Source organism: Theropithecus gelada, chromosome 16 (assembly GCF_003255815.1).
Source record: "Theropithecus gelada isolate Dixy chromosome 16, Tgel_1.0, whole genome shotgun sequence".
NCBI classification, from domain to species: Eukaryota; Metazoa; Chordata; class Mammalia; order Primates; family Cercopithecidae; genus Theropithecus; species Theropithecus gelada.
In genome coordinates this window covers 73,099,688-73,125,151 of record NC_037684.1, presented here as the reverse complement: position 1 = coordinate 73,125,151, position 25,464 = coordinate 73,099,688, and the positions used below count along the sequence as shown (strand labels likewise).

The 25,464-nt window shown below is 43.0% G+C and overlaps 1 protein-coding gene across 4 annotated transcripts in view; it reads left to right on the top strand.

Moving 5' to 3' along the window:
- The window catches only part of SPECC1 (sperm antigen with calponin homology and coiled-coil domains 1), a 318,611-nt gene that overhangs the window by 262,276 nt on the left and 30,871 nt on the right, over positions 1 to 25,464 (top strand). For all 4 annotated transcript variants that reach the window (XM_025361227.1, XM_025361226.1, XM_025361225.1 and 1 more), the window contains one exon: positions 6,851 to 6,953. In XM_025361227.1, coding sequence (XP_025217012.1) covers positions 6,851 to 6,953 — 103 coding nt within the window. The remainder of the gene's footprint in view (positions 1 to 6,850; positions 6,954 to 25,464) is intronic.

The window sequence follows — 25,464 nt, the reverse complement described above, 5'->3', positions numbered from 1 at the left end:
CATATGTATACTTGTGCCATGTTGGTGTGCTGCACCCATCAACTCGTCAGCACCCATCAACTCGTCATTTACATCAGGTATAACTCCCAATGCAATCTCTCCCCCCTCCTCCCTGCCCATAATAGGCCCCGGTGTGTGATGTTCCCCTTCCCGAGTCCAGGTGATCTCATTGTTCAGTTCCCACCTATGAGTGAGAACATGCGGTGTTTGGTTTTCTGTTCTTGTGATAGTTTGTTAAGAATGATGGTTTCCAGCTGCATCCATGTCCCTACAAAGGACACAAACTCATCCTTTTTTATGGCTGCATAGTATTCCATGGTGTATATGTGCCACATTTTCTTAATCCAGTCTGTCACTGATGGACATTTGGGTTGATTCCAAGTCTTTGCTATTGTGAATAGTGCCACAATGAACATACGTGTGCATGTGTCTTTATAGTAGCATGATTTATAATCCTTTGGGTATATACCCAGTAATGGGATGGCTGGGTCATATGGTACATCTAGTTCTAGATCCTTGAGGAATCGCCATACTGTTTTCCATAATGGTTGAACTAGTTTACAATCCCACCAACTGTGTAAAAGTGTTCCTATTTCTCCACATCCTCTCCAGCACCTGTTGTTTCCTGACTTTTTAATGATTGCCATTCTAACTGGTGTAAGATGGTATCTCATTGTGGTTTTGATTTGCATTTCTCTGATGGCCAGTGATGATGAGCATTTTTTCATGTGTCTGTTGGTTGTATGCATGTCTTCTTTTGAGAAATGTCTGTTCATATCCTTTGCCCACTTTTTGATGGGGTTGTTTGTTTTTTTCTTGTAAATTTGTTTGAGTTCTTTGTAGGTTCTGGATATTAGCCCTTTGTCAGATGAGTAGATTGCAAAAATTTTCTCCCATTCTGTAGGTTGCCTGTTCACTCTGATGGTAGTTTCTTTTGCTGTGCAGAAGCTCTTTAGTTTAATTAGATCCCATTTGTCAATTTTGGCTTTTGTTGCCGTTGCTTTTGGTGTTTTAGACATGAAGTCTTTGCCCATGCATATGTCCTGAATGGTACTACCTAGGTTTTCTTCTAGGATTTTTATGGTATTAGGTCTAACATTTAAGTCTCTAATCCATCTTGAATTAATTTTCGTATAAGGAGCAAGGAAAGGATCCAGTTTCAGCTTTCTACTTATGGCTAGCCAATTTTCCCAGCACCATTTATTAAATAGGGAATCCTTTCCCCATTTCTTGTTTTTCTCAGGTTTGTCAAAGATCAGATGGCTGTAGATGTGTGGTATTATTTCTGAGGACTCTGTTCTGTTCCATTGGTCTATATCTCTGTTTTCTTACCAGTACCATGCTGTTTTGGTTACTGTAGCCTTGTAGTATAGTTTAAAGTCAGGTAGCGTGATGCCTCCAGCTTTGTTCTTTTGACTTAGGATTGTCTTGGCGATGCGGGCTCTTTTTTGGTTCCATATGAACTTTAAAGCAGTTTTTTTCCAATTCTGTGAAGAAACTCATTGGTAGCTTGATGGGGATGGCATTGAATCTATAAATAACCTTGGGCAGTATGGCCATTTTCACGATATTGATTCTTCCTATCCATGAGCATGGTATGTTCTTCCATTTGTTTGTGTCCTCTTTTATTTCACTGAGCAGTGGTTTGTAGTTCTCCTTGAAGAGGTCCTTCACATCCCTTGTAAGTTGGATTCCTAGGTATTTTATTCTCTTTGAAGCAATTGTGAATGGAAGTTCATTCATGATTTGGTTCTCTGTTTGTCTATTACTGGTGTATAAGAATGTTTGTGATTTTTGCACATTAATTTTGTATCCTGAGACTTTGCTGAAGTTGCTTATCAGCTTAAGGAGATTTTGGGCTGAGACAATGGGGTTTTCTAAATATACAATCATGTCATCTGCAAAGAGGGACAATTTGACTTCTTCTTTTCCTAACTGAATACCCTTGATTTCTTTCTCTTGCCTGATTGCCCTAGCCAGAACTTCCAACACTATGTTGAATAGGAGTGGTGAGAGAGGGCATCCCTGTCTTGTGCCAGTTTTCAAAGGGAATTTTTCCAGTTTTTGCCCATTCAGTATGATATTGGCTGTGGGTTTGTCATAAATAGCTCTTATTATTTTGAGGTACGTTCCATCAATACCGAATTTATTGAGCGTTTTTAGCATGAAGGGCTGTTGAATTTTGTCAAAAGCCTTTTCTGCATCTATTGAGATAATCATGTGGTTTTTGTCTTTGGTTCTGTTTATATGCTGGATTACATTTATTGATTTGCGAATGTTGAACCAGCCTTGCATCCCAGGGATGAAGCCCACTTGATCATGGTGGATAAGCTTTTTGATGTGCTGCTGAATCCGGTTTGCCAGTATTTTATTGAGGATTTTTGCATCGATGTTCATCAGGGATATTGGTCTAAAATTCTCTTTTTTTGTTGTGTCTCTGCCAGGCTTTGGTATCAGGATGATGTTGGCCTCATAAAATGAGTTAGGAAGGATTCCCTCTTTTTCTATTGATTGGAATAGTTTCAGAAGGAACGGTACCAGCTCCTCCTTGTACCTCTGGTAGAAGTCAGCTGTGAATCCATCTGGTCCTGGACTTCTTTTCGTTGGTAGGCTATTAATTATTGCCTCAATTTCAGAGCCTGCTATTGGTCTATTCAGGGATTCAACTTCTTCCTGGTTTAGTCTTGGAAGAGTGTAAGTTTCCAGGAAATTATCCATTTCTTCTAGATTTTCTAGTTTATTTGCGTAGAGGTGTTTATAGTATTCTCTGATGGTAGTTTGTATTTCTGTGGGGTCGGTGGTGATATCCCCTTTATCATTTTTTATTGTGTCTATTTGATTCTTCTCTCTTTTCTTCTTTATTAGTCTTGCTAGCGGTCTGTCAATTTTGTTGATCTTTTCAAAAAACCAACTCCTGGATTCATTGATTTTTTGGAGAGTTTTTTGTGTCTCTATCTCCTTCAGTTCTGCTCTGATCTTAGTTATTTCTTGCCTTCTGCTAGCTTTTGAATGTGTTTGCTCTTGCTTCTCTAGTTCTTTTAATTGTGATGTTAGAGTGTCAATTTTAGATCTTTCCAGCTTTCTCTTGTGGACATTTAGTGCTATAAATTTCCCTCTACACACTGCTTTAAATGTGTCCCAGAGATTCTGGTATGTTGTATCTTTGGTCTCATTGGTTTCAAAGAACATCTTTATTTCTGCCTTCATTTCGTTATGTACCCAGTAGTCATTCAGGAGCAGGTCGTTCAGTTTCCATGTAGTTGAGCGGTTTTGATTGAGTTTCTTAGTCCTGAGTTCTAGTTTGATTGCACTGTGGTCTGAGAGACAGTTTGTTATAATTTCTGTTCTTGTACATTTGCTGAGGAGTGCCTTACTTCCAATTATGTGGTCAATTTTGGAATAAGTGCGATGTGGTGCTGAGAAGAATGTATATTCTGTTGATTTGGGGTGGAGAGTTCTATGGATGTCTATTAGGTCTGCTTGCTGCAGAGATGAGTTCAGTTCCTGGATATCCTTGTTAACTTTCTGTCTCGTTGATCTGTCTAATGTTGACAGTGGAGTGTTGAAGTCTCCCATTATTATTGTATGGGAGTCTAAGTCTTTTTGTAAGTCTCTAAGGACTTGCTTTATGAATCTGGGTGCTCCTGTATTGGGTGCATATATATTTAAGATAGTTAGCTCTTCCTGTTGAATTGATCCCTTTATGTAATGGCCTTCATAAATTATGTAATGGCCTTCTTTGTCTCTTTTGATCTTTGATGGTTTAAAGTCTGTTTTATCAGAGACTAGTATTGCAACCCCTGCTTTTTTTTGTTCTCCATTTGCTTGGTAAATCTTCCTCCATCCCTTTATTTTGAGCCTATGTATGTCTCTGCGTGTGAGATGGGTCTCCTGAATACAGCAGACTGATGGGTCTTGACTCTTTATCCAGTTTGCCAGTCTGTGTCTTTTAATTGGAGCATTTAGTCCATTTACATTTAAGGTTAATATTGTTATGTGTGAACTTGATCCTGCCATTATGATATTAACTGGTTATTTTGCTCGTTAGTTGATGCAGTTTCTTCCTAGCCTCGATGGTCTTTACATTTTGGCATGTTTTTGCAATGGCTGGTACTGGTTGTTCCTTTCCATATTTAGTGCTTCCTTCAGGGTCTCTTGTAAGGCAGGCCTAGTGGTGACAAAATCTCTAAGCATTTGCTTATCTGTAAAGGATTTTATTTCTTCTTCACTTATGAAACTTAGTTTGGCTGGATATGAAATTCTGGGTTTAAAATTCTTTTCTTTAAGAATGTTGAATATTGGCCCCCACTCTCTTCTGGCTTGTAGAGTTTCTGCCGAGAGATCTGCTGTTAGTCTGATGGGCTTCCCTTTGTGGGTAACCCGACCTTTCTCTCTGGCTGCCCTTAAGATTTTTTCCTTCATTTCAACTTTGGTGAATCTGGCAATTATGTGTCTTGGAGTTGCTCTTCTCGAGGAGTAATTTGTGGCGTTCTCTGTATTTCCTGGATTTGAATGTTGGCCTGCCCTACTAGGTTGGGGAAGTTCTCCTGGATGATATCCTGAAGAGTGTTTTCCAACTTGGTTCCATTTTCCCCCTCACTTTCAGGCACCCCAATCAGACGTAGATTTGGTCTTTTTACATAATCCCATACTTCTTGCAGGCTTTGTTCATTTCTTTTTCTTCTTTTTTCTTTTGGTTTCTATTCTCTCTTCATTTCATTCATTTGATCCTCAATTGCTGATACTCTTTCTTCCAGTTGATCGAGTCGATTACTGAAGCTTGTGCATTTGTCACGTATTTCTCGTGTCATGGTTTTCATCTCTTTCGTTTATGACCTTCTCTGCATTAATTACTCTAGCTATCAATTCTTCCACTTTTTTTTCAAGATTTTTAGTTTCTTTGCGCTGGGTACGTAATTCCTCCTTTAGCTCTGAGAAGTTTGATGGACTGAAGCCTTCTTCTCTCATCTCGTCAAAGTCATTCTCCGTCCAGCTTTGATCTGTTGCTGGGGATGAGCTGCGCTCCTTTGCCGGGGAAGATGCGCTCTTATTTTTTGAATTTCCAGCTTTTCTGCCCTGCTTTTTCCCCATCTTTGTGGTTTTATCTGCCTCTGGTCTTTGATGATGGTGACGTACTGATGGGGTTTTGGTGTAGGTGTCCTTCCTGTTTGATAGTTTTCCTTCTAACAGTCAGGACCCTCAGCTGTAGGTCTGTTGGAGATTGCTTGAGGTCCACTCCAGACCCTGTTTGCCTGGGTATCAGCAGCAGAGGCTGCAGAAGACAGAATATTGCTGAACAGCGAGTGTACCTGTCTGATTCTTGCTTTGGAAGCTTCCTCTCAGGGGTGTACTCCACCCTGTGAGGTGTGGGGTGTCAGACTGCCCCTAGTGGGGGATGTCTCCCAGTTAGGCTACTCAGGGGTCAGGGACCCACTTGAACAGGCAGTCTGCCCGTTCTCAGATCTCAACCTCCGTGTTGGGAGATCCACTGCTCTCTTCAAAGCTGTCAGACAGAGTCGTTTGCATCTGCAGAGGTTTCTGCTGCTTTTTTTGTTGTTTAGTTGTGCCCTGTCCCCAGAGGTGGAGTCTACAGAGACAGGCAGGTTTCCTTGAGCTGCTGTGAGCTCCACCCAGTTCGAGCTTCCCAGCAGCTTTGTTTACCTACTTAAGCCTCAGCAATGGCGGGCGGGCGTCCCTCCCCCAGCCTCGCTGCTGCCTTGCGGTTAGATCGCAGACTGCTGTGCTAGCAAGGAGGGAGACTCCGTGGGCATGGGACCCTCCCGGTCAGGTGTGGGATACAATCTCCTGGTGTGCCCGTTTGCTTAAAGGGCAGTATTGGGGTGGGAGTTACCCGATTTTCCAGGTGTTGTGTGTCTCGGTTCCCCTGGCTAGGAAAAGGGATTCCCTTCCCCCTTGCGCTTCCCAGGTGAGGCGATGCCTCGCCCTGCTTCAGCTCTTGCTGGTCGGGCTGCAGCAGCTGACCAGCACCGATTGTCCGGCACTCCCTAGTGAGATGAACCCAGTACCTCAGTTGAAAATGCAGAAATCACCGGTCTTCTGTGTCGCTCGCGCTGGGAGTTGGAGACTGGAGCTGTTCCTATTCGGCCATCTTGCTCCCTCCCAACCATATCTGGTGTTTTTAATATGCCCTTCCAATGTACCTCTACAATTTATTTTGTTTTATTTTTTGGAGATGGGGTCTTGCTTTGTTGCCCGGGCTGTAGTGAAGTAGAACGGTCATAGTGCACTACAACCCTAAACTCCTGGCCTTAAGCAATCCTTCCTCCTCAGCCTCCTGAGAAGATGGGATTACAAGGACTCACCACCATGCACAGCTAATTTTTTTATTCTTTATTTTTTTACAGATGGGGTCTCGTTATGTTGCCCAGGCTGGTCTTGAACTCCTGGGCTAAAGAGATCTTCCTGCCTTGGCTCCTAAAGTTCTGGGATTATAGATGTGAGCCACTGCACCCAGCCAGTCTACCTTTTACATGTTATGTAGATACTGGTTTAGTCTCGAAACATGTAGGGTGTGTTTTGTTTACGTATCTTTAATTCAAATGATACTGTACTTAAGTAAACAAATGAAAGACTAGATGGATGAGCAATAGATGGATTTTGAAACAAAATGTAACAAAACTCTCCCCAGATTTATGATGGTCAGGAAGCACAATTTAATTTTTATTTTATACTGTGAGATATCATAAAATAGTAATGTGACTAATTTCTTTAGAGTCTTGCTGGATAAACTAGACTTTTGCTTTTCTAAAGTAGGTATTTATTTCTTGTGTATTTGAGGATTCTAAGTATTAGCATCTTCTCCTTACCACGTGCTCTTCTTTCTAACCAGTGTGGAAAGAAAAGACCCTCTGGCGGCTTTGGCCCGGGAATATGGTGGTTCCAAGCGCAATGCTCTACTGAAATGGTGCCAGAAGAAGACACAAGGCTATGCGGTAAGGGACAACGTCAGCCAACTTCCAGCTGGCCCTGGGCAGTAGTAGTCCTGTGCCAGTCCTGTGCCTATGCTTGGTGGGCCAATATGCATGTAATTATCATCTTTCTATTCTCCTAGGCAGGGCTGCCAGGGAGTGTTTGATATTTGTGCACTGCCCAAAGGCACCCTGACAGAGAGGCAAATGCAACTGAAAAACAATCTGCACTCCACCCACCAAATGTATGGCTACATGCAGAGCTGCATCTCCCGAGGGAAGGGGACCTTTTCCTTTGGTCAGAGTGTTACTGACCACAGGTTCTTGGGCTCTCAATGCGATAGAAATTGTCATGAGGCCAAAAGAGTTTTCCTGACAAGGCTTTATTGGAGCTTATGCCCTTATCCCTCAGGCATGAGGGAGGAAGCACAGGAGAGGGAGGATTCTCTGGCTGAGTCCTTGAAATGAGCTGGTAGGGATTTTTTTATTAAGCAAAGTGCAGGAATTGATATTAAGGTAGAGAATGTGGACTGGGCTGGGTAGAGCATGTGAGGGGTAGGGGATGTGGGTCAGTTTATCTGCTGGCAATGGTTGTCTTGAGTAATGGGCCACCTAGTGTTCTGGTCGGTGGCAGCAAGGCTATACTCAGTTGTTTAGCATTCCTCCCTGAGGTGGAACATTCGCAACTTTGATTGGGTATGTTGGATTTCCTAGAGCCAGTTTCTGGAATTATTTAAGTAAAAGAATTAAACATTCTTTTAAACATTATGAGAGTGCAGAAAAACACTATGGCTATTTTCTTTGCATGACTGTTAGCAGGTGTGTCAGTGAAGTAGTAGTGGTGTGGGTTTTGTGATCAGTGGGAATGCATGAAACAGTGTTGTAGTGGGGATGAGCTGAAGCCAAGCCCCGTCCCTGCTGTCTCAGAAGCAGACACGAGCTCCCCCAGCAGTGATGCCTCCACCCAAGAAGACCGTTTTTGCTGAATTACCCTCCCAAAGAAGAGTGCACTGCCTAATTCACATAAAGGTCCTATGTAGCTGGGCCTCCAAAACTTCTCCAAATGTTTTCTTTCTATTGCTTTGAGAATTGTTTGCATTTAGTTTAAGAGTTTTTGTTTTCTAGAACAGTATCTGTTTTCTGTGAAAGTCAGAAAAGGAAGTAATACCTGATGTAAGTTTCAGTTTTTTTCTTGTGAAATACACGAAGATACAATGCACAAAATATAAATCATAGTTTCTTGAACTGTGAGGAAGTGAAAAGTCGGGCAGTCACCACTCCCATCCAGAAGAGGAGCATCACCAGCTCCCACAGACCCTTCCTATGACTTTCCCATCATAACCCTCAGTACTCCCTAAGATAACCATTGTCCTCAATTCTCCTTCCAGATTTTTACAAAAGTATGCATCCCTAAATACTATGTTAGTATTGCTTGCATTTGAATTTTATTACAAATGGAATTAAAAAAAGCTATGTAATATATGCATCTGGCTTTTTTTACACAGTATTGAGTCAGAGAGATGTATCCTCATTGTTGCATATAGCTGTAATTTGTTCATTTTCTTCACTATTTAGTAACCCATTGTAGGATTATACCATTATTTATCCATTCTATTATTGATGGACAGTTGAATCATTTCCAGTTTGGAGCTATTATGAATAGTGCTGTTATGTTCTTGTGCGTATTTCCTGAAACACATATGTGCTCATTCCTGCTGGATACATATTTAGGAATGGAATTCCTGGGCCATAGGGTATGCATACGATGTAGTGGATAGTGCCAAACAGGTGACTGAAGTAATTGTACAATTTATATCCCTCCAGCAGTTTATGAGAGGTTTATTTCTGTGCATTCTCATCAACACTTAGTATTGTCAGTCTTTTTACTCAGGATCATGTGGGTAATGTGTAGTACTATCTCACTGTGGTTTTGATTTGCATTTTCCTGTTGGCTGGGGCGGCTGAGCACCTTTTCTTACGCAAATAGATATCCTCTTTAAAACTAGCAATTCCTATTGCATTCTTACTATATTTTGCTAAAACTTCTGAAGATTCCAGCACCATAATACTCCCTTGCCAGGCTGAAGGTTTTTGGGGAGGTGGGGACAGAAAATGAAAGAAGCTAGCAAGAAAAACTCAGCTTCAGCCAAGATCCAGCCCAGATATTAAATTAGCAGGGCTGGGAGTCTCTGTCATGTCAGCAGTCAAATGTCTTAAAACCAGAATTTACCCAGAGTATGTGTATCTTGTATCTTTGCCATTACCTTCTTTTCACTTTATGTTAAAAAAGAAAAAGAATCCCAGCACTTTGAGAGGCTGAGGTGGGAGGATTGTTTGCTCCCAAGAGTTTGAGGCTGCAGTGAGCTGAGATAGCGCCACTACACTGCAGTGTGGGTCCAAAAAAAAAGAAAAATCTGTCACGCTACTGTCCAATAATAGAGCCTCCCAAAGTATAAACTCGCATCAGACCCTTGCTTATTCTTCCTGCTACCCTGTCCACTCTGCCTCTGCCCTGTTTCAAGGCTGGACTATGCCATGAAGGAAGGCCCCTCGGTTACAGCCTCCCCTAGCCCATCAACCACGCTGCCGAGGACATGGGAAAGAATGAGAAACCAGAGGGAGGTGGTTGCCTGCAGGAGGTTTAGCGTAAAGAAAATAGGAATGGTAATGGGAAATTGAAGAAAACATTTAAAAGGAGCCGTCATTCAAGAATGACACTATTGATGCTGCCTGTACTGTCCCCCACCTGACAGAAATGGACCGAGGCAGCTGCCAGAGTGGATATGAAAAGACAATTCACATTTTCAGAAGGAGTGGCCTTCTGTGATGTAACCTTGTTACAATGCAGGGAAGAGACAGACAATAAGATGTTTCCAGTCAGGATCACAAGAACAGTATTTCCTGCTGGAGTGATTTTTTTTTTTTGTTTTTGTGAACATCTTGGATTAGTTTTCAAAACATTTTATGTTTGATGAAACCCAAAACTCATTTTGCCTGAAGAGTACTTTTCATTCATCATTAAATCTCTGGAAAATTAGAAATATTAACATGTGTCTGCTTTATTTACCCTTCACAAAATATGTCTAGACCTGTTTGTCTGAGACGCCTCATAGTCTTATTCTCTCAGAATTAGGAAGCCAAAAATAACTGGTGAAAACTTTTTGAAAACCAGGAACCATGTGTACTTGACTTAAAATAACTTTCTTTTTATTTCATCAAAGTATAGTGTGAAAGGTTATGTTATATCCCATATATATATATATATATATAATTTTATTTCAACTTTCATGTAGATTCAGGGGGTGAGTGGGCAGGTTTGTTACAAGGGTACGTTGCGCGATGCTGAGGCTTGAGTTACGGGTCCTGTCACCCAGGTAGTAAGCATAGTACGCTGTAGATTGGTTTTCAACCCACGCCTTCTTCCCTTCCTCCCCTGTCTAGTAGTCCCTGGTATCTATTGTTGCCATCCATGTGGCTTTTTTTGTTTTTGAGATGGAATTTTTTTTTTTTTTTTTTTTTGAGACAGAGTCTCACTCTGTCACGTAGGCTGGAGTGCAATGGCGCAATCTCAGCTCACTGCAACCTCCACCTCCCATGTTCTAGCAATTCTCCTGCCTTAGCCTCCCAAGTAGCTGGGACTACAGGCGCACCCCACCACGCCTGCCTAATTTTTGCATTTTAGTAGAGACAGGGTTTTGCCATGTTGGCCAGGCTGGTCTCAAACTCCTGACCTCAGGTGATCTGCCCACCTCGGCCTCCCAAAGTGCTGGGACTATAGGTGTGAGCCACTGCACCTGGCCCTTTATGTCCATATGTACTCAATGTTTAGCTCCCACTTATAAGTGAGATGTGGTATTTGGTTTTCTGTTCCTGCGTTAGTTTGCTTAGGATAATGACCTCCAGCTGCATCCTTGTTTATTCTTTTTATGGACATGATTTTTTTTCTTTTTTATGGCTGTGTAATATTCCATGGTGTATATTTACCACATGTTCTTTAACCCACTATTGATGGCTACTTAGGTTGATTTTTTTTTTTCTACTGTGAAAAGTGCTGCAATGAACGTATGAGTGGTAGAACGATTTATTTTTCTTTGGGTAAATACCTAGTCATGGGATTGCTGGGTCACATGTTAGTTCTATTTTTAGTACTTTGAGAAATCTCCAAATTGCTTTCCACAGGGGCTAAACTAATTTTATTCCCACCAGCAGTGTATAAGCTTTTCTTTTTCTCTGTGGCCTCACTACCATCTGCTATTTTTTGACTTTTTAATAATAGCTACCTGACTAGTGTTAGATGGTATCTCATTGTGGTTTTGATTTGTATTTCTTTGAAGATTAGGGATGATGAGCATTTTTGCATGTTTATTGAATGTTTATATGTCTTCTTTTGAGAGGTGACTGTTCATGTCCTTTGCCTATTTTTTAATGGAGTTATTTGGTTTTTGCTTGTGGATTTAAGTTCTTATAGATTCTGGATATTAGATGCATAGCTTGTGAATATTTCTTCCCATTCTGTAGGTTATTTGTTTACTCTGTTGATAGTTTCTTTTGCTGTGAAGGAGTTCTTTAGTTAGATCCCACTTGTCAATTTTTTAATTTTATTGCGCTTGCTTTTGGGGACTTAGCCAAAAATTCTTTGCCAAGGCCAATGTTGAAAAATCTGTTTCCTAGGTTTTCTTCTAGGATTTTTATAGTTTGAAGTCTTATATTTAAATCTGTATTCCATTTTAAGTTAATTTTCATATGTAGTGACAGGTAGAGGTCTAGTTTCTATCTTCTGCATATGGTCAGCCAGTCATCCCAGCAGCATTTGCTGAATAGGGAATTCTTTTCCCATTGCTTGTTTTTGTCAAAGATCAGATGATCATAGGTTTGCAGCTTTATTTCTGGGTACTCTAAGTTGTTCCATTGGTCTATGTGTCTGTTTTTATACCAGTACCATGCTGTTTTGGTTACTGTAGCCTTAGAATATAACATGAACTCAGGCAATGCGAGTCTCCAGCTTTGATCTTCTTACTTAGGATTGTTTTGGCTATTCAGACTCTTTTTTGGTTCCATATGAATTTTAGAATAGTTTTTTCTAATTCTGTGAAAAATGATACTGGTAGTTTGATAGGAATACCATTGAATCTGTAAAGTGCTTTGGGCAGTATGGCCATTTGAATGATATGATTTTTCTTTTTTTTTTTTTTTTTTTTTTTTGAGACGGAGTCTCGCGCTGTGTCACCCAGGCTGGAGTGCAGTGGCGCGATCTCGGCTCACTGCAAGCTCCGCCTCCCAGGTTCAGGCCATTCTCCTGCCTCAGCCTCCGAGTAGCTGGGACTACAGGCGCCCGCCACCACGCCCGGCTAGTTTTTTGTATTTTTAGTAGAGACGGGGTTTCACCATGTTAGCCAGGATGGTCTCGATCTCCTGATTTTTCTAATCCATGAGCATGGAATGTTTCTTTGTTTATTTGTGTCATCGCTGGTTTCTTTCAGCCTCCTTCCATATATTGTTCAGCTCCAGGTAATATTGTAGGTGCTGGGGATTCCACAGTGAATGAAACAGGCAAAAGTCCCTGCTCTCATGGAACTTACATCCTCATGGGTTCTGGCAGTTAACTGAAATAAAAGGTAACATATATACCACATTTGAAGGGGGTATTGCTGTGGAGAGAAATAAAGCAGGGAAGGAGGATTTGGAAGACCTAGTTTTCTTATTATGATGGAGAAATTTCCATTTGTAATGTGATTTCCAGTAAGAATTCTGAAGGGACAGAAAGCCGGGAGGGTAGGTGTGACAGGAAGAATTCTAAAACTAACCCATGACTCTCCCTGTGCAGGAGGCTGAAGACAGAGACTTACTTGAGCCCAGAAGTAAGTTCAAGGCCTCAGTGAGCTATGATCGCACCACTGCGCTCCAGCCTGGGCAACAGAGACCTTGTCTCTGGGAAAAAAGTGTGCCATGATGATGAATGTCACTTACCATGCATTTTTATGCTTATGCTAAATAGTTGTGAAATAGTGCCAAATTTTTGTAAAGTAAGTTCCTAGAAGTGAATTTGCTTTTGCAAAAGGGTGTGTTACACTTTCCATTTTAATATGTATTCTCAATTGCCTTCCTGTAAGGTTATTTAGTTTATTTAGCTTATACTTCTCTATACAGTGTACAAGATTATACATTCCCAATACTGGATACACCTATTCTTTTGAGCTTTTTCAGCCTAAGAGGAAAAAATGGCATTTCTTTAAATTTTTCATTGCAGATGAAGGTGAAGCACTTTTTATCAACTTGTTAATCATTTGTATCTTTCTTCTGCGAATTACTAGTACAGTTGCTTTGCTTGCTTTTCTATTTGTGTGTGCATCTTTTTTCCTCAAAATGTGTGATAGATCTTTTTGGTTTTCTTTTGGTTTTTATTTTTATCAAAGCTCTGCATGCCCATAATCAGGTATGCAGAGATCCTGATGAGCAAAGCAGTCAGTCCGGCCTGAGAGCTCTACATCCTGCTCCCCAGAGTCAAGCATTTTCAAGTCGCCTTGTTGATTTTTTTTTTTTTGGCATTTACCTCTACGTTGCTAAATAACACGTTTATCAACTGCTATTGCTAGTTTTTCATTTTAGATTTTGTATTTTGATCTCCAACTGTGAAACATGAGAATTTATTTTTTTTTCACCCCCCCCCCCCCCCCCCCCCCCCCCGTGCTTCCTGTCTTTCCATCTCTCATTGTGATTGTGCGTATCTGGAGTTCACATTAAGATGCAGTGAGTGTCATTCATAGATTAGCCATGTAGTAGCATACACTGCTGTGGCTTTTTCTTTTACACAACCTGTGACTTGCCCTACACTGAAAATCATCTTGTTTTTGTCTGTTTACTTAGTTTTCTATGTAAATGACACTCATTCAACCCCAACTCTTTGTGAGATATCCCCACACATCACAGGGGTCAGGGGTCGCAGCAGTGTCATCCTGAGGAGATCTCTCTGGAGCCTCTGACCTCTTCCATCATGGTCGCCGTCTATGCCTCGTGCACATATTCCCTGTTAGTTCTTTGCCTCTCTCTGTTTTGATCTTCTGTATCCTACATCCTATTTTTTTCCCCCTTCAGTATCTGCCTGAGAATGGGTTCATAGAAGGTAAAATTTTATGACCTCGCATCTTTGTTTTACCCTGATGCTTGTTGGTTTCCTTGGGTATAAAATTTTAGGTCAGAAACTATTTTCCTTCATAATTTTGTGGGCATTGCTCCATTGTCTTCTATTTGCCAGTGTTGCAGCAGGAACAAAATGATTACAGTCTTTTGTGATTTTTTTCCTCGCCAAAAGCTCATCGGAGGTTCCGGTTGTCCCCAGGATTCTAACATTTCAGGGTGACGTGCCTTGCTCTATAGTTTAAGTTTTGTCTTTTCTATCGTGCTAGGCACTCACTACACCCTTTCAGTATGGTAATTCATAACTTTATTTTCTGGAATTATTTCGTTGGTAATTTCTTCTACTCTGTTTTCTCTTTCTGGAAGTCCCCCTGGCCTGGCCCTCTATCATATTATTTTTTCTCCTATTTTCTATCTCTTTGCATTACAGTTTTGTTTTCTAGGAGGCTTCCCTAACTTTAATCTTCTAAATTCTATTAAATGCTTAATTTCTGCATTTTTTTGCTTTTGCATCATTTCAATTATTTTTTAATTGTGAAATATACATAACATAAAATTTACCATCTTAACTATTTTTAAATGTACAGTTCAGTATCATTGAGTATATTCACATTATTTTGTAACCAATCTCTAGAACGTTTTCGTTTTGCAAAACCTATATTCTCTACCCATTAAACACTAATCTGACATTTCCCTCTTCCCCCAGTTTCTGGCAGCGGCCATTCTACTTTGTATCACTATGAATTTGACCACTCTAGGTGCCCCATATAAATGGAATCATACAGTATTTGTCCTTTTGTGTCTGGCATATTTCACTTAGCATGATGTCCTCAAGGTTCATCCATGTTATAGCATGTGTCAAAATTTCCTTCCTTTTTAAGACTGAATAAAATTCCATTGATTATATTTGCTATCATATTTTTAACTTCTAGGATTTCTTTTTTGTTCCCTGAAATTTTTTATACCATCCTGTTCTTGTTTCATAGATATAATGTTACATATGAATTTCACTGAGGATTGTAGGTTGATTTTATCACGAAATCTCTCTACGCAGATTGTTTCCTACAGTCCCTTTGTTCTATTGGTATCTTTAGGTCCCTGTCTTTATGCTTGAGGTTTGACTGCTCATACTGCTCATACTGAGGTTTGACTGCTTTAGGTGGAGGCTCTGCAAAGCTGACCCCTGCCCGGGCCTGTGTATGAGGCCTGCGACTATGGTCTTCATAGTAGAGAGCTGTTCCCGTGGCATGTCCATGATGAACTCCTGATGTCAGTGTCTTTAGGTCCTTCCTCTTGGGCTCATCCATTCTCCAGAGAAAGGCCTTCCGGTCTTCTGCTGGAGGGCATCAACCTGGCAACCAGGACTGTGGGACCTAATCAGAAAAGAGGCCTGGGGGCCAGGGACAGTGGCTCACCCCTGTAGTCTCAGCACTTTGGGAGGCTGAGGTAGGTGGATTGCTTGAGGCCAGGAGTTCAAGACCAGGCTGGCCAACATGGCAAAACTTCATCTCTACTGAAAACATTAGTGGGGCGTGGTGGTGCACGCCTGTAGTCCCAACTGTTCGGGAGGCTGAGGCATAAGAATCTCTTGAACCTGAGAGGTGGAGGTTGCAGTAAGCCAAGATCGCGCCACTGCACTCCAGTCTGGGTGACACAGCGAGACTCTGTTAAAAAAAAAAAAAAGAGAAGAGGCCTGGGGGTGGAGAGTGACTAGCTCAGCCCTCACCATGTAAATTCACTTAATTCCCTTATTTTCACTGCATTACTCATGCCTCAACTGCTCACTATCCTCTGGGTGTGCACAGAAGAAACAGCATTTGGAGCTCTGGCTGCTCTGTAAACAGATCTCCAACCCAATCTTCCTGTTTTTAACCACCTTCATCCCCCCACCTGAAGCACCTCTTGACATCAACTTCCTGTGTCTTTGAGGGATTTTCCACCATAAATCAGGTTGGGTCTTTGCCCTTCCCCACTGCTGGCTTGGGATTTAGTTTACTTAGGTCTGTCATGTTAGTTATCTCTTGTCCATTGGACTTTTCAGCTGCCAACGTTATGTCTTTTTGTTTTCTTTCATGTTCCCTTTTTCCTTGTCAGTTAATGCCTTTGAGGGGGAAATTCCTTTCTGTGGTTTTCTGGGGCTTCACGAGGGAATGAGATTGTGAGTGCGTGAGATTGTGAGTGCGTGGGAGATTGTGAGTGCATGCGTTTCATTGCCATCTGCCTGGAGGCCTTAGAGAGCTTTATTCCTTTCTCCTTAAGGATATTAACAGAGGTTCCAGGTACCCTTTACATGTAGACTATATTATATACAACTACACATACCCTTTTGTTCCTTCTGGAGTGCATTTGTGTTTATTAGGTCGAGTTTTATTTTTCCGCAGATGGCTGGCTGTTTATTTTAGCATCACTTATTTAATCATCTCTCTCAAACTACCTGATAGACCCAGGTATGAATGGGAACTGAGTGGTGTCTGGACTTGCTGTTCCCTTCTGTGGCTCTGTGGTCTGGCCTCTGCCGCAGGTTACTGCCAAGCAGAGAAATGAGAACATGACCTGAATGTGGCACAGCGCCCTGGGTCCCAGGCAGAGTCCCGTGTCAGCCAGCGCTGTGGCATGCGTTACTGTGATGATTTTAATGACCTGGCATTTTTCATTATTTGATTTATGTTTATTGGTTTTCTAGGTAAACTATTACAAATAACGATAGTTCTGTTTCTTTTTTCTTTTTTTTTGTTGTTGAGAGGTAGTCTCACTCTGTCGCCCAGGCTAGAGTGCGGTGGTGCGATCTTGGCTCACTGCAGACTCCGCCTCCTAGGTTCAAGTGATTCTCCTGCCTCGGCCTCCTGGGTAGCTGGAATTACAGGGGAGTGCCACCACACCCAGCTAATTTTTTGTATTTTTAGTAGAGATGGGGTTTCACCATGTTAGCCAGGATGGTCTTGATCTCCTGACCTTGTGACCCACCTGCCTTGGCCTCCCAAAGTGCTAGGATTATACACATGAGCTACCGTGCCCGGCCTTGTTTCTTCTTTCTAATATTTATACCTCATGTACTTTTTTTGGTTTATTGCATTCATGAAAGTCCACGTCACTGTTGAATAATGCTATTGATGGTGGATATTCTTGTTTTATTTTCTGTTAGTAATATCTCACCCAAATAAGATTTAACAATATTATTAAATAATTTAATAATAATTTAATAATCACCTAAATAAGATTTTTGTATTGTTTTGTGATACTCTATCAACTAAAGGAAGCTTGCATCTGTTTTGAACTTACTGAGGGATGTTTTATTTTTTTTTTTATTTTTTTTTTTTTGAGACGGAGTCTCGCTGTGTCTCCCAGGCTGGAGTGCGGTGGCGCGATCTCGGCTCACTGCAAGCTCCGCCTCCTGGGTTCACGCCATTCTCCCGCCTCAGCCTCCGAGTAGCTGGGACTACAGGCGCCCGCCACCACGCCCGGCTAATTTTTTGTATTTTTAGTAGAGACGGGGTTTCACCGTGTTAGCCAGGATGGTCTCGATCTCCTGACCTCGTGATCCACCCGCCTCGGCCTCCCAAAGTGCTGGGATTACAGGCTTGAGCCACCGCGCCCGGCCACTGAGGGATGTTTTAAATCCAGAAATAGATACGAATTATATCAAATTCCTTTTTAGCATTTAATGAGCTATCCATATGGTTTCTTCTCTTTTGACCCATTTATATAATTAGTAACATAAATACGTTTACTAGTAGGGAAACATTTGTACATATCTGGGGGCAAAATTCCAACTTGGTCACGGTATGTTATTCTTGGAGGAAACTCTACTTGATTATGGTTATTCTTTAACGTGAAACATATGATTTTTTATACTCTATTATTGATGAAGAGACATTTGGCTTGTTGTTGCTTGCTTTGGTGTAAATGAAGTTTTGTGTCAATAAGGCCTGTTTTTGTTTTCATTATGATGTTAGTGAGCTCTAAAACCCTATATCATCTGTAAACAGTAAAAAGTGCAATAGGTATTTATTTTACCACCTTCTGTAGTAGGATTAGTGACATAATTAATTCTTAGCCAAAGAGAATGTTTTATACTCTAGGTGCAAAACTTTGTCCAATATGACAAATGAAAACCTGAAAACCCCAAAATGTTGTTGGATAGAAGTTGGGAAACCTTTCATTTAAGCTTCAGACAATTTTTGTGAAAAGTATAAAAGTGAAGACTTACATTTTCCCTGGAACTGATGCTCTTTTGTTCAGTGAAAGTCCTCTGAAAGGACCTGTTAGTTGCATAGAGGTAAGGCTAGGCCCTCACATGTCTCAGGGCTCAAGGCCTGAGCAGCCCAAGGCCCATCAGTGGTCGCAGTTACCTCAATGGGAGCTCAAGTGTCCCCTGTCCTCATGTGGCCACTTGATCTGCTGGATTCTGAGTCAAGTATGTTGAAATCTCTTACTCTGACTATGGTTTGTGTCAAAAGCTTTGATTGCTGAGAGATTATGTTCCAGATATTTTGAACCATACATAAAGGTTCCTTGCTCTATCTTCTTGGTGGTTTTTACCTTTTACTTCAGTTAATCCTTTTGATCTGATCTAGAAGTTTACATTTTATATACCAATATTGCTATTCCATTTATGTTTTCTGTGCATTTTATGTTTTGCATTTATGTTATTTGCACAATATATCTTTATACTTTCTCTCTTTTCTTCTTTTTTTTTTCCCCCAGAGATGGAGTCTTGCTCTGTTGCCCAGGCTGGAGTGTAGTGGCACAATCATAGGTCACTGCAGCCTCCACCTCCTGGGCTCAAGTGATCCTCTTTTCTTAGCCTCCTAAGTAGCTGGGTCTACAGGTACATGACACCACACCTGGCTAATTCTTTTAAAAAATTTTTTAGAGACAGGGTCTTGTTATGTTAGCCAGGCTGGTTTTGAACTCCTGGGCTCAAGAGATCCTCCCACATTAGTCTCCACAGTTAGCTGGGATTACAAGTATGGAGCCACTTTGCCCAGCTCCTTTATTTTCAGCCTCTCTTAGTTGCTTGTTTCAGGGTTATGTCTCATAAATAGTTTGGCTTTACATGTAATCTGAAAATTCCTCTAACAGGGCAGCTTAGCCTGTTCACATTTTCTTGTGGCTGTATGTGTTTTACCTCCTTCCTCTATCTCACTTTAAATTTAGTAGACTTCTCTTGCTGGCTTCCTTCTTACTAATTCCCAGGCACCTAGCAGTGTGGTAAGGTGTGTGAGTTGAAGAGGTGGGAAAACCCTGGCCTGAGACTCTGAGGGGTCATCACAGTGGAATAATCATAAAGTTTAAAGCTAGAGTCTGTTTTTATTAAACTGAAGCAGAATCATAGGTCTTTTCCAATCCAACACATTTTTAAAAATGTAGAGCTACAGAGCCAGCTGCATTAGTGAAAAACAGCCCCATCGGCCCCTTTGGGGTCAAAAGTCAGAATTGGAGGCAGGGCCTAGGCCCAGGTGCTCTTGCCAGGGCTGCTCTCTGGGGTAGAATGGACGAAGCGCAGTGGGCAAGGGCCGAGTCCACTGGCCCTGTCACCAGGGGAGCTTCCCAAAGTCAGGGCCATACCTGGGAGCAAGAAGGACTCCAAAGACCTGCAGCAGATCTGGAGCACTGTGAGCTGGAGGAGTCGGGCTCAGATAGCAGCCTACAAGTGTGAGGGTGGTGAGAAAGCAAGGTGGACAGAGAGGGAAAAGGTGGCTCTCAGGGATCCAGACCAGTGTCTCGTGGCATCTGATGCCTAGTCACCAGCACGTGTGGGGACGTGCCTGGACCTGTGGGCTGATGCTTCGGCACAACTGAGCCTCGCAGCACCAGGGTGCCCCTGGACAGAAACAAGCACGTGACCAAGCAGAACTCCTTAGAAGCCATTTAAAGGGATAACTGGAAACTGTCCGTCCTAATTGGGCAAGATTGCTTACCAATTTGCGAAGTAGGGCGTATGCTTAAAGTACTTTTTAAACTTTTTTTTTAAATGATGCTGCTAAATGAAAGTATGTGTGATTTCACAGGGAGGATCCGTTTTGCCAAATGAAGTTCACTTAGCTCCTTTTATTGGTGCTTTGGGGAAGAGGGGGCGTTGTCTGTCCCTTTAGCCTTGTTGTTCTTGATCTGGTTTTTCTTTTTTTCTTTTTTATTGTAAAATACACATAACATGAAATTTATCATTTTAACTATTTTAAGTGTACAGTTCAGGGGCATGAAGCACGTTCACATGGTTGTGCGGCCATCACTACTTTCTATTTCCAAAATGTTTTCATCATCCCAAACTGAGCTCTGTATGCTTTAAACACTGGGTAGGGGACTCCCTATTTCCCACCCTCAGCCCCTAACCACTGTTCTGCTTTGTCTCTGAATTCACCCATTCTGGCCACCTCGTAGACGTGGACTCACACAGCATGTGCCCTTTAGTGAGGGGCTGATTTCACTCAGCACAACGTCCTGAGACCCATTTGTGTTGTGGCGTGTGTCAGTCACGCTGCTTCTGCATCCATCTGTCCACCTTCTCCTGTCCATAGCCCCTGCCCCATCTTGGGTCAGGAGATGTGATTTTCCTTGTGTCTTCCAGAACCACAGCCAAGAGACCGCCTGCCACCATGGCTTGAAAACCCTTACCGACTCTGTAGCCAGGGAAGTTAGACCCATATTCCTGACCTGTGTGTAAAGACCGGTTTTTTTTAATGGGAGTACTTAGCTGTTTTATTTGTCCTCCCTTTTCTCAGAGGTATGGAACATAGCTCCCCTCCCCACCCTCACCACACCTACCTGAAAAACGGGAAGATTAGATCCTCCATGTCCTTAAGGAAAAAAAGAGAGTGTTTTGGTTGCCAGCAGTTTGGGCTCCAGGCTTCTGTAAGTCATCCAGGTCCATGTCGGAGAATTAGAAGCAAGAAGGTAACAGAGGCAGAGGATAGGAGCAGAGGCTTAGGCGGAGAGAGAGCAGAGGCTAGCGCCCTTGGTTGTGGTGGGCTGGGGACTGAGAGGTGCACCTGGGAAGACCAGAAACTCAGCCACCCTGCAGGCTAAGGGCCCACGTCCTGCCTCTTCTGACCTGCCAAATTCCTACAACATGCAGGAGAAAGTGAGGGAACTAATAAGGTGAGCTTATTAATCTGGTTAAAGGTTCTTGGCTGGGCACAGTAGCTCACACCTGTAATCTCAACACTTTGGGAGGTTGACGCAGGAAGATCACTTGAAGTGGAAGTGATCCACTGGAAGTTTGAGGCTGCAGTGAGCTATGACTGCACCACTGCATTCCAGCCTGGGTGACAGAGTGAGACCCTGTCTCTCTCTCTCTCTTTTTGTTTTTTAAAGGTTCTTACCATGAGTTAGCCTCGTCTTCTGACTTTCCCAGGTTATTTGACGGAAGCATCTGCATCAAAATTGCCAATTTACACTTTAAAAAAATTATATATAAATGTTAGATGTCTTGCCAGCTTCAGGAAGGAAAAACAGGATTTTCAAAATAAAATGTTGTCAGAATGTGTCCTCCTCCTGGGAACTGAGGGTGATTTAAGTCCCTTTGTCTTCTTTCCTCCCATGGGCCGTCTGTCCCCAGCTGAGGGCCTCCATAGGTCAAGTATGCCAGCAGCTGCTGCTGCAGCATAACACTGCCCATCACCAAAGCCATCATCTTGTCACCATTCAGAAAAAGGAGGCCTTGGTTTTTGCTGCTGTTCCCTCTCCATCCCCCAGGACAGTATGTGAGTCTGTTTAGGTAATCACAGTCCCAGGTGAATCTGCACTGAGCATTTTTTCCATTCTCTTACTCATGAAATGTTCATTTGGGAAAAAGAAGTAATTTCATGGCAAGACACTTATGATTTCACAGGCTGAATTCAGTCTTTCTGAGGGTAGGAGGTTAATGGGGTTGAAGATTACCTCCCTTCCCTTCCCTTCCCTTCCCCTTCCCTTCCCCTTCCCTTTCCCTCCCCTTGGCTAACTCATGGTAAGAAGTCATATTCTTTCTTTTCTTTCTTTCTCTTTTTCTTTGATGGAGTTTCTCTCTTGTTGCCAAGGCTGGAGGGCAATGGCATGATCTCAGCTCACTGCAACCTCTGCCACCCAGGTTCAAGCGATTCTTGTGCCTCAGCCTCCCAAGTAGCTGGGATTACAGGCATGCACCACCATGCCTGGGTAATTTTGTATTTTTGGTAGAGACGGGGTTTCTCCATGTTGGTCAGGCTGATCTCGAACTCCCGATCTGCCTGCCTCGGCCTCCCAAAATGTTGGGATTACAGGTGTGAGCCACTGCGCCTGGCCTTGAAGGTTACTTTTCTTGTGTAATCCTAACTTGATCTTGGAACAAAATTCCTGAGAGTTAATTCTTCAGTTATTGCATATTATTTTCTTAGTACGGTTCTAATTCTGCTGACTACAGAGTCAGAAAGGGTTTTAAAACCATGGTGACAGGTGGTTTCCCAGCCAGAGCTGTGGTTCTGGAAGACACGAGGAAGACCACAACTCCTGAACCAAGATGGGAGTTGGGGTATGGAGAGGAGAAGGTAGACAGATGGATGCAGATGCAGAGTGGCTGACACACGCTGCAACAAAGTTGGGTCTGAGGATGCTGCACTGAGCGAAATCAGCCCATCACCAAAGGGCCCATACTGTGTGGTGGAGGGGCATAGTCACATGTGTGTCGTTGGGAGGCAGAGTCTAAGGTAGAAGAACCTCTCTGAGGGCAATTTGGCAGAATCCATCAAAATGGATTCCACCTGTGTGCAGAGAGGTGTGTGGCAGGATAATTATTGCAGTAGTGTTTGTGATAACAGAAAACTAGAAACAACCTAAACGGGCTGCTGTCTGCATCCATGTGATGGATCTGCATGTGTCGTCAGAGAATGAAGTAGCAAATGGTGATGGAAGTAAAGCTAGCAGTGACGAAATATTTACCACATGACTGACATTGTCTAAGCGCATCTAATCTTGACCACAGTCCCATGAGTTAGGCATTTTATATCAATTTTACAAATACAAAACTAAGGCAGCAAGAGGCTCCATGACTGCTCAGAGTCACACTGTAGTAAGGGACAGAGCTGGGACTGAACTCCTGCTGTTGGGCCCAGCATCCAGTCCCTTGGTCTCTACACTGAAACTCTTCCTCCAGATGTCATGAAGGATCTAGCTCTGTATCTCTTGGTAAAGGTGCAGAACATGCCACCATCTGCATAAAAGAGAGAAATACACATGCATGTTTGGGTAAGTGCAGGGCAGCGCTGTCCTGTAGAACCTTCTGTGATGACGGGAATGTTCTAGATCTGTGCTGGTCAACCCTGTAGCCACAGGTGGCTGCTGAGCACTTAAAAGATGCCTGATGTGACTGAGTAGTGGAATTTTCATTTTATTTAATTTTAACTAATTTAAACAGCCGCATGTGGCTGGTGACTGTCATGTGGGGCAATGCAAGGTAGAATATAGACAGACGGATGTTAAAGAAAAGATAATCGGATTTTGTGGTTTGCAAACCGTACTTTTAAAAAAGCTTCTGCAGATACATCATTGGAAAAACGGGTTTCATAACTGTTTATTTCAGAACCACTAATTTAATCTAGCCACTTCATTTGAGAGACGAGAAAATTTAAGGCAGAAAAGTCGAGTCACCTTCCTGAAATCACACTCAGCTGCTTTAGTGCGAGGAGGGAGGAGCTGGTCACAGTTTGGTTTGGTTTGTTCCTCTTTAGAGCAGTGGACATTCTGGTTTGCCAGGGGCTTCATTCAATCTGATGTCAGCTCAGTTCTTAGCGTGGCGGGTAGGTTCCTGGAAATGGCAGCTTTGGGTGAAACCACGTGCCATAAGCCATAAGCCATGGGAACTCAACTCTGGCTCATATCAGTTAGCCTATGATGAAACTGGTTTTGTCATACAGTGTATCACCATTTCACTTAATGTTACAGTGTCCAAGAACCTCTCAACAACATTAAGTGAGGACTTACTATAAAAGAAAGAAAGAACCAGACTTTTGTCTCCTGGGCTCCCAGAACTCCATGAGTCTTGTAGTGGCTCGCCCTTTCCTGAAGCCCCAGAGTTCATCCTGCCTCCTGCACACCCCAGGCTCAGGCTGTCCTGCCTGCCTGCACCACAGCATGGGTGAACCACGGTAGGACCACGCTTCCCTGTGGGTGTACTCCTCAGCTCCTCACGCATGGATGGCTTTGGAAATGTTTGTGTGGACTCTACTCCCAGCCCCGAGGGCTGTACAGCTGGTGAGTCGTGTAGGTGGCTCATGAGAAGATTTCTCCAGCATTTCCTTGAGGGAGCTGCTGGACACAGGTAAACACTCAGCAAGGAGCAGGATGGGGCTTCAGGGGGCTGCCAGTCCATTGAGCCTGGGTGACTCCAGGAGGAGAGGAGCCAGCAGAGCTGTGCATAACCATGAACTTTTTTAGAAGCAGCAAGCAAGGAGGAAGAGTGGAATTAATGAAAATGAGGTAGCCAACTTAACAAAAGGCAGAAGAGGAAAGGAGGGGAAGAAAATTCCAGGAAAGTGTTTCCCCAGAGGCTTGGGCATGGTTCTGGGGACAGAAGATGGCAGGGAATCATCTGAGATCCGAGCTGAGGGCACAGAGATGACCTGCTCCCAGGACGCCGAGGAAGAACTGGGAGGCTCCTGCTGAGCCGGGGGGCTTCGCCTGCCTTCGGGCACTGTATGAGGCTAGCGCTGCCAGTGGAGCTGCTGGTGGGCTGGAGGAAGTAGACCCAGCCAGGGGGCAGGAGGTGTCGGCTGCAGGCCTGTGCTTGCAAGGCAACCAGACCCTGTGTCACGATGCCAAAGCCAGGGAACCTCGGGAAGGAAATGCTGTGGGTGGGGACTCCTGAGTGTCCAGTGAAAATGGAGGAAGCAAGAAAGACAGGGCCCCAGCCACTCCTGAGATGTGTATCTTCTGTGATTCTGTCTCCAGGGAGAGACTGTGCAGCATCTACCTTAACATCTCTGGCACAGAGCTGTTCTCATGCCATGGGAAGGCTCTTGCCCACAGAGGAGTAAAGGGAAGGGCGCTGCTTCCTGGACCAGCTCACCGTGGCCGCTGTCTACACTTTGCCAGTCTCAAACCCTCAGTGCCTTCAGTGTGGATACAAGAGTGAGAGGAACGTTTAAAAAGCAAATTACTCCAAATTAATCTCTAAATTTAATGCGGTTCCAATTAAAGTCCCAACAGACTTTCTTTATTCTTGAACTTAACAAAATAATTAAAAATTCACCTGGAAGAATAAGCAAATAAGAAGAGCCAAGCAAGTTTGGAGAAAGAGTGCTGGTGAAAGTGAGTTGCGCTGCCTGACTGGAAAGGTGCTGTGAAGCCGCGGCAGAGGAGGCCCCCTTCACACGTCATTCCGCCCACCCTAGCGTTGCAGAAGCAAAGACACAGTAGAAACAGCCATGAGCAGGGCCCCTGCAGCGCA